Source organism: Bos indicus x Bos taurus, chromosome 26 (genome assembly GCF_003369695.1).
Source record: "Bos indicus x Bos taurus breed Angus x Brahman F1 hybrid chromosome 26, Bos_hybrid_MaternalHap_v2.0, whole genome shotgun sequence".
Classification (NCBI taxonomy): Eukaryota; Metazoa; Chordata; class Mammalia; order Artiodactyla; family Bovidae; genus Bos; species Bos indicus x Bos taurus.
The window spans coordinates 18,440,891-18,459,669 of record NC_040101.1 but is presented as its reverse complement, the minus strand read 5'-3'; the positions used below and the strand labels follow the sequence as shown (position 1 = coordinate 18,459,669).

Below are 18,779 nucleotides of genomic sequence, written 5' to 3'. Positions count from 1 at the left end.
TGGATTGTGAAATATTGGGTTTTGCTTTGCTGGAGACTGTGTGCCAGCCTGCAGAGCACCAGTGCTTCTCCATGGCTCTTTCTCGGGGAGACATGGCTGGGTCATCTGAGAGTGTTAGAATGGTGGGTGGGCTTGGCCACTGTGAACAAACACACAGGAAGGGAAGGTGTATTTTGTTGCGAGTTTCGCAGGAAGGCGCAACATGAGAAGTACCTTGGAGTTCTCCTTTCGTGTTGCTTGAGGAGGTGGCTGGGATCGGGGCTGGGGGTGGTGGGTAGGCACCACTTTAGGGCATGTTGCAGGCTCAGGACATAAGAGCCGCAGTTGCTGGATGCAGAAGTGATGGACAGTGCTGCACTGCAGGTGACCAGGGCAGGGGCAGTCCCAAGAGTCCAGGCATGCGGGAACCTGGTTCTTAGATAAGCCTTAATTCGCCATTTAAGATCTCTCAGCCTCCCCATATCTTCCCCAAACAAACAAAAGCACAGAGGGCCAACCTTCTCTTGTTCTTTCTTCTAGCTTTATGCGGAGATATAAATAAATTATTGTTCCCTCTTAGCATGCCAAGTTTTTACTGGGTCCTTGTATTTTATCTTCGTCTTAAAAAGCTACACTATAATGAACAAGGCATCCCTGTGTTTTACAGGGAGGGAAAAAGCTGTTTAAAGAGTGTGTTTTAGAAGAGAGTATTTGGGAAAAGAGGGGGTGGAAATGCAATGGAGAAATGAGAAAATTTTAAGTCTTCGTTGCTGTTGCTGGGGCAAGTTTAGCTCAGGATCTCTCCAACACAGTCGATTCTGGTTAGGAGTGAAGATCTGATTGGAGCGTGTGCTACATGGATTTAGGAGCTGGTCACATTATTCGGTGTGCCTGGACACCTGAGGAGTGAAGTTACATTGCTTGGGAATGTTAGATTGGTGTGTGTGAAGGTGAAATTAGCTTTGTGCTGCCAGATTCTTAGGGCTTTCCTGGTGACTCAGTGGTAAAGAATCTGCCTGCAAGTGCAGGAGACCTGGGTTCGATCCCTGGGTTGGGAAGATCCCCTGGAGGAGGAAATGGCAACCTGCTCCAATATTCTTGCCTGGAGAATCGCATGGATAGGGGAGCCTGGCAGGCTACAGTCTGTGGGGTTCTCAAAGAGTTGGATACAACTCAGTGGCTGAACAACAACAGTCAGATTCTTAAGGATCTTGCAGCTGCATTTTTACTGTCTTAATTGTGTTAGTAGCTTTCTGTTTGGAGTTGTGTTGTTTGGGTTGGTGTTGAACACAAGGATTAAGTATGGAACCGGACAAGTGAAAATTGAATTTGGATTAGCCACAGTTTCACTAATTTGTTCAGAAGGCCGTGATCGTATGAAATTTTGTTTCCACGATGTCTACTTAGTTATCAGGTGTCCATTCAGTTTTAATTGATGATAGAAGATTTCTGTGGTTACCCTGAGTGCAAGATCGCCTTAGGGCTCCGCAGGGTTTGTGGGAAGAAAAGCCTGGACAAGTTTCCTTTAAGCTCTGCATCAGGCAGTTGGAAAAGGGAAGAATAAAACCGGCTGAAAAGGGGGACGAGCTTTCAGTGTTGCCTTCTCTCCTGAGCGGGAGAGTCCCCCGCTCCGCTTGACCAGAGCTGCTCTCAGCCAAGAATTCCAAACTCGCAGAGGAACCTGTCCCGCGCACAAAAGTTGTTTTAACACGAGGCAGAATTGTCACAGTAATTAGTCCGATCTCCGCTTACTGACTGGCAGTTTTCACAGAAAGGATGGGGCGGTGGGGGGGGGAGGGCTGAGGGGGCAAGTTCATCTGTCTTCTGCAGGGACTCACTTTGGATGAACAGCTCCTGAGTGTGTGTGTTGGGGGGCGGGGGGCGGGGCAGCTCTCTGCATGGGAGGGGCTTATCTCAGTGGCTCAGCCTTTATCTTTTGTCGTTTTGGGGAGTGTGATTCATTACTCTGCATTGACAGGTAAAGGAATATGTATATGTGTGTGTGTGTATATATATATATTCCCCCCCACCTCTATTGTGCTCCCTTTTAACTTTGATTACTACTACTTTTGAGACCAGGCAGACTCCTAATACATCTATGCAAGCAGTGTTTTTTTATTTGTTCATTTGGAAAAGACATAATGGTCTCAGAACCCATTGTATCCCCAACTGGGAACAGTGCTGCCTTATCCCATGAGCAGTGTGGATTTAGGCTATTTTAAAAATTTCATTACTGCTGGGTTGTGTTTAGTTTGATTTGGTTCAGAAGTTCTTATGTGAATTTCCACCCCCCCCCAAATAAAAACGTATATAAAATGAATACTTTTCTTACAGGGAGCAAGATATGAAATAATGGGGTCTAAAACTCACTTAGGCTAGGTCATGCTTTGCTTTACGGGAAGGTTTGGGTAATAGTGACAGTACAGTGGTGGTAATAGCGGTAGTTTGCTCTAGTAATACAGTTCTGTGTTTGGAAATGCAGCCGATCTGCCTATTGCTGTGAGGGGGATGGACAGCAATTTCATGAGACCGTGTGATTCCTCATCATTTGTTCGTTTATGGTCAATTAAAATACATCTTCAGATATTGTTGAGACCTTTTGGTGATTATTGTGTTGTTTATAAAATCAGTCAGCAAATGGTGTTTGTTTTCCCAATTGGTAGGAGCCCAAGATTAACAAGTATTATTGGGGAAAAGAAAAATTTGGAGAGCCATCTTGGTATTCCTTTTTATTTAGGGCTACCCACTTCTTTGTTGGGGGGTCTATAGGTCTTCAAGGGGAAAGGCCCAGGAGAGACTTTAGCCTTCTGCTGTGGGGGGGGGCGTGTCTGGGTGAACCCGGGGCATACCTTCACCCTTGGGCCCCTGAATAGGTGGTCTTCAGAACTTTCAGTGGCTCTTGGGCACTGGTTGGCTCCCTCTTTGGGGAAGTGTGGATTCCTAGAGTGCGTGCGGGTTGCAAGAGCTGTCCTGAGCTGTCCTGGGACTGATAGCTTAGTCATTGTGAAAGAATGTATAAGGCATCGGGTGGCCCCTGAATTCTCTGCCTGCCACATTTGTTTTCCCCAAAATAGAATTGTGTTTGAGGGTGAGAGCCCAGTTACTCGAACTCTGGCGGGGGGAGCACTTGGGGGGGGCTTGTACCTTTGCAGTCTTGTGGCTTCTCACATCCTCTCTCTCCCAGTCTTTCCCTCTCGCCTACGTGTCGCAATTCTGATGATTTTTGCAGCACACAGTTAATTTTTCTGCAGCATCTTGCTCAGCACACTGGCTTCCTTTATGTCTTAATGGGCGTCCGTCTTTCCTTTTCATGTCATTGATCCTCACTCCTGGCCCCCTCCACCTCCCTCCCTTTTGCTTATTGAATAGGTGCTTTTTTTTTTTAAAAAACCTTAGATTATTATGAGCATCTTATTTATAGCAACAAATAAAAATACACAGGTCTTGATTGAATGCCAAGGCTGCAGTTCAATCTAGGAAGGTTTGTCTGCTATTCATAAACTGCTTAAGATGTTTTCTTGTAGTTTGTGACATAAGCAGAACGCTTTGATTTGGTTTCTTTCTACAGCTCCATTTTCAGTCCGGGAGCACACATTACTCTGCGTACAAAACGATTGAACACCAGATTGCAATTCAGGTAGGATATGCAAGAGATCCTGAAGTTTGATTTGTTAATATGTAGGTCTCTTGTGTCTTTTATCCTCCACCCTTTCCCCAACCGAGGTGATGATAATGATGGTGGTGATGATGATGATGGTGGGGATGATGATGATGATGGTGGTGGTGGTGGTGGTGGTTGATTCTTTGGGGGAGGTGGGAAGCAAAGAAGAAACAAGGGCAGAAGAAAAGCTGCTAAAATGATTTAAAGATAGAGAAAGCAGGAGAAACGTATCTTTTTTGGTCAAGAGCATCTTGATCAGGCATGATGGGCACACGGACGCCAGTTGGCTACTGTTTTTGGCTTCAGGAGGGGTCTTAAATTGGGAGTCAAATGAGGTGACAGAGTGTGAACGGGAAGAATTAAGGGGGATGAGATGGGAGAAGAGGCTGTGTGACAGCCAGAGAGTTGTTTCCGGTGGATCAAAATCATGTTAAGTGGCACTAAGAATATCACTTTTGACCTGATTGTTCTGAAATGTTGATTTCTCTCACACTTGTTGATATATGACACTGGAAGTGCTGGGAGGGAAAGGCAACGGAGCTTCTGCTGAGTGTCCTGTTTCCTGCTCACGTAGTACTTCCATTCTCTTAAATCCAAAGGCTAAACAAATCATGGACTAATATAGACTCAGAGCTGAACTGATGCCAACAGAGTGCAGTAGTGGAGGGAGACCAGACTAATACGATTTTCGTCTGTCTGCCTGGCCCTGGCCAGGATGGATGGACCTCATGGTGTAACTGATGGTGCCGAAACTTCTTGAGTCCTTCTGCTTCTGGGTTAACCCTTAGAGGGGAGGTGTTTGAAACTCGTGGGAGTGTTCAAGTCTGGCTTTGGGGTCCTCTCTCCTTGGAAGTTGGCGTCGCTCGGTGACAGCATTTCCATTCTTCCCTTGCGTGTGCAGATAGATAACTTGTGTGTGCGTATGTGGTCCACAGCCACATTGCATCTTTGTAGCTGTGCTGTTTCAAATTCAAATCTATAACTGCCTGGAGAAGACTTTCCAGTAGCCCTTTGCCCCAGGTCAATTGTGAATTATTCTGTCAGTGAAAAGTAGGACTCGGCAGACATGGTTATTCGGTTGGGGCCCTAATATTTTGTACTCATTTCAAGGTGACAGTAACTTATTTTAAAAATATTTTGATTCCTTCTGCAGTTGTGCTGCTGATCCATGTGTGTATTTTAGGGGAAAGTGCAGCTCTTTGATAGTGTCCCTCCACCCCTAGAGGTTTCCAAGGCTGCTGTTCTTGCTGGTCCTCTCCCTGGGGGACCCTTCTTCCTTTTGATGAACAGCACAGTAAATTTTGCTCCCGGAAAAGGGTACAGGCTCAGGGCTTGGATGGAGAACAAACCCAAACCCTAACCCATGGTAAATGGATGAGGAACAGTGTCCTGAGGCCCACGACTTCTCAGTAGAGTGCTGGGAAGTCCTACTGCCCGGGGTGTGGGAATTGTCGAGGTTGAATAGCATCATGGCCCTTATCTTGGTGTGGAAAGGCTGGCTGGGGCCATGTCACTGGGAGACCAGCCGAGACCAGAGCAGCTGTTGTGTCTTTACACCCGTTGCTGAAGCGTCCCTTGTTAGACCGGGCAGTTCATCTTTCTCCAAACCACCTGGCACGGTGCGGGCCATGTGAAGCGCGTTCTCAGGAGGAAGATGGAGTAAATTACAGAGCTCATTGTTTGGAGGACTGAAACCATTACTATTCCTCCATGAACAGGTAGTATTGTTCTTCCCTGCTTCTGTTTGCCGGGGCCTAATGCCCATGTGGGCAAACAGAGACACATTTTATGAGAGACCCAGCACCGCCATGCCTTTGAGTATTCATTCTCCCCCAATCTCTGCTAGACCAGGACAAGGGGAAGCCAAGAGGCATCTAGCTGTGATTGTAGTTTGATCATCAAAGGATAAATGGCAAACCAAAACAAAAGAAGCAAAGGGAAAGAAAGAGGAAACCTCAGACACAATAAAATTGTCCCGCAGGCATATGACAGCCAAGTAGCCACATCGCAGTGGAACGAGAGGATGGCCCTCCTTTGGTGCAGAGCGCAGCGGATGTCTTCCCTATCCCCCATTCTCCACTAAGGCTTACATGCGACGTGCTTGTCGGGGCAGAATTTTCTTCTCGGGAAATATAAGACTGTTTAGCCTTAATACATGCTGTATTTCAATCTGAGCTGAGCTGGTTGCTCTCCTAAGCTATACCCTAAAATAACCTCGAGTAGTATGACACCATGTATCACATGAGATTCCCACTCCTTTCCCTTCCCGTCCCTCCTGTAATCTCAGGACTTGGCCAAGTGCAGCGTTTATATGAATGGTTTCTGAGTGATTCTGTGCAATGGACATGAATTTGAGCAAACTCCAGGAGATAGTGGAGGACAGAGGAGCCTGGCACGCCGCAGTCCGTGGGGTCGCAAAGAGTCGGACGTGACTTAGTGACCAAACAACAACTGAGTGATTCTATAAAGGCGTCGTATTCTAAGAGATTTGGACACAATATCAATTGATGTGTTGGAAGCTTCCCCACTCTTGAGAATCTCCTAGCTCTTCTCAGTTTTGAAAAGACAAGAGCAGCACAGAAGCCGTATTCATCCTAAATGGTTAACACAAATATAATTGAAATACAAATTCAAGGGCCTTCAAAAAAAAGACATGGGTATTTAATTCTATGGACTTGTAGAGAGTTTTATGAAGTATAAGTACAGCACAGTATACAATGTAAGTACAGCACACTGCACAGAGTTTTAGTGGAGAGGTGGATGAACTTCTTCTTACTTCTGTCATCATGAAACCACCCTCCAGCTCAGTAGGTAGAATGGGGTGGAATGCTTTTTCCATAAAGGGCCAGACAGTAAATATTTTAGGCATTGTAGGCCAAACAATCTCTGTGGCAGTGTCTCAACTCTACTATTGTGTGTGAAAGCAGCCAAAAACAATACCTAAGGGAATAAGTGTAGGTGTAAGTGTAGGTGTAGGTGGGTCTCAATAAAGCTTTATTTATAAAAACAGTGGCTGGACTCGACCCATAGGCTGTAGTTTGTTGGGCCCTGCAAAACTGCAGTCTTGCTTATTCAGTTTTCCCCCACTGCTGACAAAACATCTTGCTATGGATTAGTTTCATCTATCACCATGGATTAGTTTTGCCTGCTTTTTTAGCGTCTTAGAAATGGGATTGTGTAGAATACAGTCTCATGTCTGGCTCTACTCAGCATTATGTGTGTGTTTCATCCCTGTTATTTCCTGTAGAATAGTTTGCTTTTTTTTTCAATGTCACTTAATATTCCACGATGCATGTGTCCTTTCTGTGCTTTAGGATATTTGGGTTCCTAATGGATATTTGTTCCTGCGTCTTGCTGTTACGAATGTAAGGCCCTAGTTACTTTCTCACCTGCATCTTTTGGAGGACTGTATGTGTTGGGTTCTGTTGTTCAGACTCAGGAGTAGACTGGGAGAGTAATATGTGCTTCGCTTGCATTGCCTTTTTAAGAGAGGCTTGAACTCTGGATTTCAAGTGATGCTATTTGAAATGCGCCAGCATAGTGGTGGTTGGGTATGAGTGATACATAGGAAGGGGAGCAGTAAAAAGATCTAAGTGGGGTCAGAGGCCCGTTTGCCCAAGCTCCAGTGGCCCCAGCTCCTGGGAACTCCTCCCACCGTCTCTGTTAACCCGGAAGAGAAGGTGCAGGCTGAGCGCAGAGGTGGACCCCGGGGTCCCCCTTTCCGTGCCTCCCAGGCGTACCCTGCAGTTGACGTGGATAATGGTTTAGGCACTATCTCCTCTGCCTCCCCAAAGAGAGCTCTTCCCACACTCCTTCCAACTCCCCGAGCAGTGTTGAGATCAAGGTCAGGACCCACAGAAGACATTTCCCTTGTTTTTCAAAAGGGCGACTTCAGAACCAATTAAGCCTTTGTTTTAAGAGTATTTTGGCCAAAGGTTGATGTTTTAACACCAAGTCAGATGTGATTTAGGAAAAAAACACTCCCCACGCAGCAAAAACAAACTGTGTAGACCTTTCTTGGTTGTTTTTCTTTTCGGATGTGAAGTGGTTTGTGTGTGTGTGTGTCTGTGTGCGTGCACAAAGACAACTAGGAGAGGATCCAGAAGAAATGGACCGTTTTATTTGTTTACACAGCTGAGCGGTGGAAATTCTGCAGTGGGTGTTGCTTTCCCTTTCATCCTCAGGCTTGCAGGCTTCCATCCGAGTTCCACCAGCCCATTCCCTTCTGCTTGGTCATAGAACTCATCTGCCATGATTCAGTGTGGCCCAAGGACTCTCCTTCGGAGCCTGGGTGCTTTGTGGAGCCAGCGAGAAAAAGGATACAAGTTGGAGAGTGTCCTTGTTCGCTTTTGGTCCTTTAGTCTTGAATGTGAACTTGACACGGAGTCTTGTCTGCGTCTTAACATTGTTAAGATTCCTGAGGTGCTGTGGCTCAGAGTCCATCTTTTTCCTCCACTACTGGATCCTTGGTGTTTGTAATGAAAATGGCCAGTGAACTGTACCAGTGGGTTTGGGTGGGATGTTTGAGAGGGCTTGGCCTTGCCCCAGTTCATGTTTCAAGCGGTCGTCTCTTGTGTTCGAGGCCCTCCCTTGCTCCACAAGTTGCCTGGCCTTTCAGGTTTCTTGAGGATTTGCTTCTTCACTGAGGAGCAAATCTGGGCTAAGAGGAAGAACTCGGAGAAGCAGCTTCAGTTCTTGGTCCAGTTCTTTAGTCCCATCACCAGACTGGCTGTGAGACTTCACGTCCACTTTCCACAAGGAATGCAGTTAGTGTGTGTTTATGTATGTGAAAGAGAGAGAGAGACAGAGAGACTTAGATGCCATTTCACTAGAGTAATTTGACAAAGCCTCTGGCTACCAGTTTAACTCATTCAAAAGATTCATTCGTTTGCTGTAGTGGTGCATTTTAGCCTAATTGTCTAATTGAAGTCCACACCTCAGAAGTCTTGTTCATTCATTCAGAAATATTTATTGTGAATTATGTGTGTGCCAGGCCCCCAGGGAGTTCATCAGGGAGCTTCAATTCTAGTGATGATTTGGATACTGACTTATAAGTACCCCTCTTGGTCCGAAGATTTACATTTTTAATCAGGGTTCTGAGTTTCGCCTACCAAAGATTTGGAATTGCTGCCCCAGAGGCTTCTGAATCAGTCAATTGATCACTTATCTGCTGCTCAGTCATTTTCACTTGCCAAGTAAAAATTGACGGCTGGCCAAGTATTTGATGGGTAACTTTTTCTCGTTTTGATTGAGAAACTAGACTGCCCTTGGGTTCTGATGAGCTTTTGAGGCCTTTTTCCCCCCTGATTATTCAAGGAGAGCCAGATACTTTTGCATGGCTCATGAAGAGGCATTCCTTTGTGTGTGGTAGAGTAGCTTGGCCAGTGATGTGCTTGGTCTTAGGGATGAGAGGCAGTAGCAACAGCTGATAGTAATAGCAGCTTCTGCTTATTGAATTCTCCTGACGCGTTTGGTCTGGTGTTAAGTGCTGGATGCAAATTATTTATTGATTCTTCATAATGACACAGAAGGAAACCCAAATGGTGTAGCTACTCTTTACCACCATTATCCCCGTTTTGTGAATCAGGAAATGTAGACTCAGACACCAGAGATGTTTTGCCCATAGATAGTCAGATGGTGATTGCAGCCATGAAATTAAAAGACGCTTACTCCTTGGAAGGAAAGTATGACCAACCTAGATAGCATATTCAGAAGCAGAGACATTACTTTGCCAACAAAGGTTCGTCTAGTCAAGGCTATGGTTTTCCCTGTGGTCATGTATGGATGTGAGAGTTGGACTGTGAAGAAAGCTGAGCGCCGAAGAATTGATGCTTTTGAACTGTGGTGTTGGAAAAGACTCTTGAGAGTCCCTTGGACTGCAAGGAGATCCAACCAGTCCATTCTGAAGGAGATCAGCCCTGGGATTTCTTTGGAAGGAATGATGCTAAAGCTGAAACTCCAGTACTTTGGCCACCTCATGCGAAGAGTTGACTCATTGGAAAAGACTGATGCTGGGAGGGATTGGGGGCAGGAGGAAAAGGGGACGATAGGATGAGATGGCTGGATGGCATCACCGACTCGATGGACATGAGTTTGAGTGAACTCCGGGAGTTGGTGTTGGACAGGGAGGCCTGGTGTGCTGCGATTCATGGAGTCACAAAGAATTGGACACACTGAGCGACTGAACTGAACTGAGTCAGGGAATTATGATTCAAATCTGGGCAGTCAGACTGGAGAGAGCCTGTACCACACAACCTCGTGCTGACTTCTCTCTGCTCAGAATATAATGCTCAGTAGGCCCTGGGGTTCCTAAAGCGGTGGTGACGAACTGGCTCTCTGGGCTATATACAGAGGAACCATCTGGGAGCTGCTCCGATATACAGAATCCTGGGGTTCAACCCCTTTGAGGTCCTCAATCATCACGAATGGTCTCTGTTTCACATATTGGAGCAAGCATCACCTGAGAAGTGCCAGGTGGGTTTGTTGAGACCCACATTGTGGCCCCGCCAGAGTTTCAGGTTGTGTACGTCTAGGTAGGTCCTGACATTGGCAGCTTTAGCAGATTTTCAGGTAAGATTGATGTCCCTTCTGTGACGATAGCACTTTGAGACCCACTGAGCAAGGGCAGCATTTCTAACTCTGGTTTCACATCACAGTCCCCAGGGGAGCGTTAAAGACAGTGTCCCCGCTGAGGGGGATGCTGAAATCTGTATCCCAGCCCACTCTTTGGGTGATTCTGATGCATGTTGTTACATGAGAACAACTGCTGTAAAATCTCTTGTTTGTTCGTTGGCTTATTTTAGCTTGACTCTTTCCCTGGCGGAGAAGAGACTGTTTGGGTTGAGAGTTCTAAAAGGATGTCCATTCAGTGGTGGGAGTCTTCTCTTTTGAGAGTTTCTTTACCAAGTAATCTTGGCGATGGTCATTGTCCTTTGAGTTGTTCAGTGCCAGTGAGAGAAGGAGGGACTCTGCTGTTCCTGTGTGAGGGCCTGTGGGAGCCTGAAGCTGAGGGGCCTGGCAGTCTTAAGTGCTGCTCAGACTTCCCTTGCTGTGAAAAGGCAGATGTGGAATCAGTCGTTCTGGGGTGGGGCCTGGGATTCTGCATTTCTGACACACTTCAAGAGGGACTAACGGTCTTGGACCCTAGAGCACTCTTGGGAGGGGAACAAAGGTAGAGTCTACTTTGAAAGACAAGGAAACTGAGGCACAAAGGGGCGAGTTGGTTTGCCCAAGGTCCCACCGCTTGGTGGAAACAGGGCTGAGAACAGGAATCCAGGGGTCCGACGGGGTTTAATGTCCATCTTTCAAGGAGAAGTTATCCTTTTGTCTGAGCCAAGAGCAGTTGCATTACATTGGCCAGATAAAAGAAAACAGTCCAGTTTTTACTTTCTGGTTTTTAACTTCTATCTGTTCTAATTGCATCACTGTATTTGTACGAGTTGAGATATTTGTATCTGTTCATTCTCCACCATATTAAGGCATTTGGGGCCCAGCCTGCATGGCCTCTAAGAGGGCTGATGAGGATACAGAGAGAAGGTCTGTTTGTTTTTGACTAGAGCAGCCAGAAAGGATGGACACAACTTCCATCAGCCATGTGTGTCCCTCTTTAGGACCGCAGCCAGTAGGTGTAAAGGTCTGGTCTGTGGCAGTCAGCTGGTTGCATTGTCTTAGTAACTTCATTTTGTTTAACATTTTTTGCAGCCCTTTATTTATTTACAGTTTTATATTAGAGCATAGTTGATGAGCAATGTTGTATTAGTCTCAGGTGTATAGCAAAGTGCATGTATCTATGCTTTTTCAAATTCTTTTTCCATTCAGCTTATTGTAGAATATTGAGTGGCGTTCTTGGCGCTATACAGCAGGACCTTGTTGGTTGTCTCTTTTGAATATAGCAGTGTGTACATGTCAATCCCAAACTCCCAAGCAGTGTGTGTGATCTTAGTTCCCTGAACAGGGATTGAACTCGGGGCTCCAGTAGTGAAAGCCCTGAGTCCTAACCATTGGACTGCCAGGGAATTCCTAGTAACTTCATTGTATAAGTTGCACTTTATAATAGCATTTGCTCTTTATAAAGTCCCTGAAAATCGTGGGGCCGTTTAGCTAAGCACAGACATTTCTAAGTGGGTTATGGTTGACATTTGCAGGCTTATCAAGCTTAGCACTTAATTTGTTTCTGGAGTTGAGTTTGGTTGCGTGGTATCACGTCCTGGTCAAACTGATAAGTGGCTGCAATTTTTTTTTTTTTGGAATCATTTCCCTTGGAATCTCAGGATACTCTTCTATTAAACAGAAATGGAAGGCCATTCTTCCTGAAGGTTCTGCCAAAACCTTTGGGGGGTTGGCAGGTTAATATTTTAATGAGTAATACATTGAGACTTTAAAAATATGTAAAGCCTAAAAGTAGGCAAAGGTACTATATATTTGTCTTTGGCATGTTACAAAATGAAACATGAGAACTGAGTATTTGTGGACTCTCTGAACCATCTTCACAAAACAGTGTTTTGAGGTGCCAGCCGGAAAGACACTTGGTTGCACCAGCTTCTACACTGATTGAGGCCCAGGCCGGATATTGGCATGTCTTTGTGGGCTGGATGAGATATGACGCCTTAGTGCAGGCTTCTCCACCACAGCACTCTATTGACATTTTGGACTGGATGATTCTTTGTTGCACAGGAGACTGTCCTGTGCATGCCAGGATGTTTGCTTAGCACTGGCCCTGGCCTCTACTCTCTGCATGCCACTAGCACCCAACAAAAACGCCATGGCCAAAAATGTCTATAGATCTTGCCAAATGTCCCCTGGGGGCCCAGATTGCACCTGGTTGAGAACCATGGAGCTCAGTTTATCAGCATAGAGTGAGCACCCTTCTATTAAGGCTATGGGAGCATTAGCTTTGCATGTTAAAGGGACAGGTACAAGTGTGTTCAGCTCATGCTTCTGGAGTCAGATAACCTGGGTTCAGATCCAGTTTCTGCCAGACCTCCATTTCCTAATCTGCAAAATGGGAATGATGCTATTAATAATAGTGCCTGTTTTCAGAGGTGGTGGGGAGATGAAGTACCATCAGGTCTGTGATGAGGTGGGCAGGGCAGTGGCACACAGACTGATACATACAAGCAGCTGTTTTTAACTGAGAACTATGTGAAGTACTCGTTTATAGATTTCGAATCTGCCTTATTCCGGCATGCGTTGTATATTTTTTATTTCCTGTCAAGAATATCACACATGATAAATTTGATAACGTGGACTATCTTTGCTGGGTAACAGAGATTTATGACTCCTATTGGTTGCTGTTTACATTTCTCTTATGTCATTTGAAAATCCTGCCTTGTCCTGGTAGCATTTTTCTGAGGTTGTGTCTTACTCCTCGTTGTCTCCTTAGAGCGCCGTGCAGGAATGCCTGGGCGTAGTAGGTACGCGGCAGGGGAGTGTGTTTACATACTGCATACTGTGGGCAGAAAGGGAACAGAGTATACGAGTTTGCATTTTTTTTCAAAACATTCTGTTTCACAGCATTAGAGGCCAGTATGTATATTTTTTAGTACTCATCCAAATAATTTGAGATAGGCCTTCAATCCCTATGTAAACTTGATTTTCTTTCCCAGGTATCTCATGTTTTGATTTCAGTTCTCCTTCAGCACATGAATTTGTACCCTGTCTTAATGACTGTGGCATTGCTGAAATAATGGATAAGCATAGTTGGGCTGGTTTATATGTATGTGATTGTCTTCTAATTTTCAAGATGCTTGGAGTTTAGTTAACTTATTATTACTATTTTTAATGACAAGTAGTGTTATCCACTGGATTATAACATTTTTTCAGACTTTGACAGTTGTCATGGATTCTTGCCGGGGACTTACCAAAAAAAAAAAAAATCATTAAACAAGCATTTTCCTTCTTGTAGATACATGAGCTTGCGCGAGCAAATTTGTTCCTTTCTATTCCCAAACCTTGTGCCTCCCTGAATTTTGAGGTTTCGATGTGACACTAGAATAATAAAGAACTTTGGTTGACAGTCAGAAATTGTTCAAGGCTTGAAAATGAATGTGTGTGTGGTAGTAGCCCGTTCTTGGGGCGGCAGGAAGGTGACTAGGGCTTTGGTGAGGCTACCCTGTAGGGAAGATAGTCTTGTGTCAATAGTTTTTAAGTTGATTCAGTAAGCATTGCTGATGATTGAAATTGAAGAATTGTGAAGACAATTCGTCTTGAGGAACAGAGAGCTGAGAGTGTGCGTCGAGCTGCTGGGAGCAGACATTGACATACGGGCCGTCATCAAACTAATTGTTGTTTGAATTACCTGTTATGATCCGATGACAAATCTGCCTTGCTCCTGCCACTGGAGCAGAAAATGTAGCTTGAATTGGCGTGATGTTAGCAAGTGTAAACTGTACTTCAACAAGATGGATAAACCCAATTATGGGGCAGACCTGTAGAGAGAAAATCCATTTAAATCTCGTAATGTTAAGCAGAGCTGTGTTTAATTCATTTGGACCAATTTGGGAATGATGTATGAGTGTTGGTGAGCATTAGTCAACGGGGGGACCGCTTGGAGGGAAGGGATGTGCGGATGCTGCTGGCCACTTGGGGAGGCAGCTGGGGTGTCGTCTCAGCAGCCTGCACTAATGGCGAGGAAAGGCAGAAATGACAAAACGATGTACTAACTGCCGTCCGCAGAGCAGCGCTGTGTAAATGAACCAATAAGGAAAACATGTGAAGCAGAAATGAGAGGAGGTGTTTTTCCTAAATGCTGCTGACAGTCCAAAATATAAAGGAAATTTGAGGTTCCTCTTCTGTGTTTCCAGCTCCCCAATATCCTTGTGGGTTTTTCCAAGCCTTGTAGTAGGAAGCCTAGAAAATGCTCTTTCTAGTTCTTGGATGATGATTTAAGAGAGGAAAAGAGAGCGAGAGAGAAAGAGGGGAAAAAGAACAGCTAAGTTTAAATTGATAATCTTGGGGCATTTGATTCTCTGCTGGAAGGCAGTTAAGAGGGCATGATTATTCTGAAATGCATATAGGGTGCATATCTGGAAGAGAGTTTGAAAGGGCTTGTCTATTTAGACTTTTCTATTATTTTAAAATAGTTATTGAGCGGTAACCCAGCTTTGTGTGTTGTGGGTGCTCAGTATCTACTGGTGAGGTATTCACTGAACATTGGACTTTAGAAAAGTAGAATTTAGAGCTAAAGACTGGTGTTCCCACAACTCAGACTCATTAGGATCTATAAGGACTTTGTCTTCTGGATTTGCCCAGTAGTTTGCATTCCTAGGAATTTTATGATTTATAACTAAAGATTCCTGATGTTACCGCCCCCGCCCCCACCCCCGGTGTTGGTTTGGTCCAGGGCGTTCTTAGAAGACTCCAGTTAGTTTCCTTTTGTTTTGGGAGGAGTTGGTAAAGCCTCCCATTGAGTCTGTTATTGTTTGGTTTTTCTCTTTTGGTTTTGGGTTACTTCTTTCTTTCTTTTGTGGAGTAGACTGGACTTGGACTCTTGGCTTGTTGAAAGGAGCATTTGAAAGACTGGAGTGTGTAAGGAGCTTAGCAGTGAACCACCAAGAAATTCATGGTTGTGCACTCCTGCCCCCAGCCCGTAGATCTGACCATTGGGAGTGCTGGTGTAAATGAAGGTTAAAGTCCTAGGAGGTTTTTTTTTTTCCTGTAACTGGGGTACAGTTCATTGTATATGGTTGTGGTATATACACTGAGTGTCCATTCCAGGCAATCTTTTTTCCCCAGAGGCAAATTTACTACGATTTTGCTTCCTTTCTTCAACTCCATTGAAGAACCAATCTCAGGATGATGATAAAAAATTAAGACTTTACCAGTATGACCCGATACTGAGTCTGAATATTCTGAACTAGTTTAGCAATAGAATTTAGGCAGAACACTTTGAGATAATTTAAACTGTCATCTCCACCAAAACCCACCAGCACAGTGAAGCCGTCAGGTTGACCTGCCTGTGGGTAGACCTCCCAGTAATTTCAAAATAAGTAATGCAGCTAAATGAATTTGGGAGAAACATCAAGATGGGCTTCTGAATCTGAACGAAGTTTCTTCGCACTCAAAGAAGGAGCATCCTTTGCATTCCATGAGTTTTATGGGGGCTCTGTCTGCTTTGGCTCGAAAGCGCTTTCAAGATTTATACTCCTGAGGGTGGGGTATAGACAATGTACACTGGGCAGGCAATGAATCAGGGGGTTTTGGAAAATAGACTCTTAAAGAAAAGAAAAAAGCGTCTATCGAGTGGGCAGAATGGCCTGTTCGTGTTAGGGGTAAGTCTTTTCAGGATCCTGGAGGCTTGCTTTCTTGACTAACTTGTCCCTTTCTGAACAGAATGGAGCTGAAATCTGGCAGTCATGTGCGCAAAGGGGCATTTTTGTGATTTTGATTAGATTCTAAGATATAGTAAAAGACCTAGAAACACTTAAAATATGGTACAAAAATGAAATAGTGAGATAATATCAACTCTTTAGCTTAAAATTATTTTCTGTAGAATTAAAAAATTATGGTATCAAGTTCTCGATAAGAGATTAATTGATGTATGCAATCTATAAGACAATTCAGGAGATGTTTCAGGATTTAGAGAGTTCTTCGTTTGGTTTTTATCCTTAAAATCGAAAGCAAACCTCCCTTCTTCTCTCCTCTTGGTCTCCAGTCACTTAGTTTTTATTTTGGAATCCAGAAGCATTTCTTACTCATTGCTGCAGAAGCCAAGAATTTTCCTGTTAATTAAAAAAAAAAACCCTCACTGACCCAACGTAGGCAGGCAATTTTTGTGTGTGTGTGTGAAAGAGAACTTAAAGGAATGTTCTAAAATGATCCCAAGCTCAAAAGGATGTGTTTAGCAAACCACCAATGTGGTTTGTGCTCCCGATTTTGTTTTGTGTTGTTTTAAAAAACTTGTCACTTGTCACATTTTCACACTGGTGAGTGAACACAGATGACAAATGTCTCCCCACAGAAAACCTGACGTGTGAGGCCATTTGTGTCTGAAGGATTGGCACTCAGGGTTTCTAGAGGAAAAGGCTTCAGTCACATGGTAGACCCTTTTTCCTTGGAGGGGGTCCCCTTGCCTGCCCTGCCCCCCAACCAAAAAAGGCAACTAAAAAAAAAAAAGCTGTGTTTCACTCTGGTGGCTTTTTAGTTGGGTTACATTTGCCAGTTTATCTTCATCAAAAAATAAATCTGAATATACTTATCATTTCCCCAGAAGCACGCTACTCCTGCTATGATTTTGTCATTTTAGGAGAGTGTAGGAAAAGCACCAAAATCCTCATTGTAGGCTGAGTTGGGTGTCCTGCGTCCACAACTGTTTTTGAAAAAAATTATTTATTATTTGGCTGCACTGGGTCTTTGTTGCAGCCTGTGGGGTCTAGTTCCCTGACCAAGGATCGAACCTAGGACCCATGCATTGGGTGTGTGGAGTCCTAACCACTGGACCACCAGGGAGGTTCCTTTTTTAAAAAAAAAATAATAATAGCGAGAGTTATCTAGTGTTTTCTTCTTCTGCTCTTATTGGAATTTTTGGCCCAAATGCTTCTCTCCGGGTCCCTGGTTTTGCATAGCAGTTAAAGGAGCCCCGACAGTGACTTGCACGTGACGGGAACGGATGAGCTGACATGTAGAAAGTGCACACACGAAACCACATGCCCCATGCAAAGCAGATATGGTTTTGATTTCGACCTCCGTGGTTCTGTTATCGTTGCTTTTTCCGTGAGAGTGGATTTTTATCTTTCGACCGACTTCTGGTTCCCTTCATGGTTTGTGGTTTCTAGTTGCCATCACGGCTTGTCAACTTGGCTGCTTGGGAACCAGAGGTACCAGGGTTTCTGGGTTGTGGGAGTCTGAGGACAGGGAGCCTGGGGATGGCTTTCTCCAGGAATATTGAGATTGAAGATCTTGCCTGGAGCCCCGGTGCCCTGGCAAGTGGCTACAGAGCCATTGTTCCCGTCCTGGTCACAGGCTCCCCACCTGGGGCTTCTCCTCTTTCTTTCTGTGTTAGTTATGTAAGGCCTCTAAGGACTATTTTGGAAACATCTAGACCAACTTGTGATTGATCTTCCTGTTCTCTGAATTTCCTCCGATTCTCTTGCTCTCTCCTCTTGTCTCCTTTGGCAGGAAGTATTTTTTTCCTCATTAACGAGTTTCCAGGTCAGAATTTCCCATCATGTATGAACTTTTCTTTATCCCAGCATTTGATTTCCACCCCTTTCTGTTTCTTGATTTTGTTATTTTACATAAAGCCGAAAAGTTTTAAATTGGGCAGATGGCTTCGTGGCTCCGTGCCTCAATTTTCGCATCTGTGGAAAATGGGTTTCATAAGCAGGCTTGCCTACTGTGTGGGTTTTTGTGAGATGCTGCAAGGAGATTTAGTCCAGCTCTTGGTCCATGAGAAAGGTTACGTGGTGTCATTACTGTTGCCAATTGGGTGTCCTGGGAAACCCATCAGCCCCAGGCAAACGGGGATAGTGGATCACCCTGGCCACACTGCTGTTAACACTCTTGCCGAGGTGACAAGTGGTGATGTACTGTATCACACACCTTTTTCTGCTTTTTCTTCCCCCCTTGCCGACAAAAGAATCTGGCTCTGAGTGACTTCTCCTGTAAGAGAGTGGGTCGAGTCAGGAGGCCAGAATATCTTTTGAAGAGCCCTAGGGTGGAAGAGTCTGTTTTGTGACATAATTTATCTCCCTGGGGAGGGCAGACAAAAAACCGATCGGGAGACTGGACTTCGAATTATTCAGCTTCTGATGGGCATGAAATTAGTGACAGCAAGACAGGAATTTGTGGCCTTTTAGTCCTAGGGCCTGCTCTCTGGGCAAATTTCTATTGCTTTGAACTTCATTAAAGAACATAGATTTTAAAAGGCATCTTTTTGGGGCCTTGAAAGGCAGAGGGGCTGGCTCCTGGCTTGTGAACCCAATAACACTTACTTCTTTCTTTCTTTATAAGGGAGTTTCCTAGGGCCGCTGTGGTCAGGCTGTTGTTTGTCTGGATTTGTAATAAGCGTGTAACAGCCCCCTCCTCCTGCACTTTGCCTCAGAGACAAGCAACCCTAATGGGTTACTGAGGGCAAGAGGCCTGAAAAGCCTGTGATTGGAAACCAGCTGCTCCGGGACTCTGGGTGCCAGCACCCATGGGG

General features: G+C 44.8%; 1 protein-coding gene across 39 annotated transcripts in view; it reads left to right on the top strand.

The window, feature by feature from the left end:
• The window catches only part of TCF7L2 (transcription factor 7 like 2), a 202,199-nt gene that overhangs the window by 10,434 nt on the left and 172,986 nt on the right, over positions 1-18,779 (top strand). For 26 of the 39 annotated variants that reach the window (XR_003508949.1, XR_003508948.1, XM_027529400.1 and 23 more), the window contains exon 4: positions 3,548-3,616. The exons of the other annotated variants lie outside the window; for them this stretch is intronic. Coding sequence is in view for 24 of the 26 variants with exons in the window: in XM_027529400.1 (XP_027385201.1) it covers positions 3,548-3,616 (69 nt within the window). In the remaining 2 variants the exon portion in view is untranslated. The remainder of the gene's footprint in view (positions 1-3,547; positions 3,617-18,779) is intronic. 39 annotated transcript variants of the gene reach the window in all.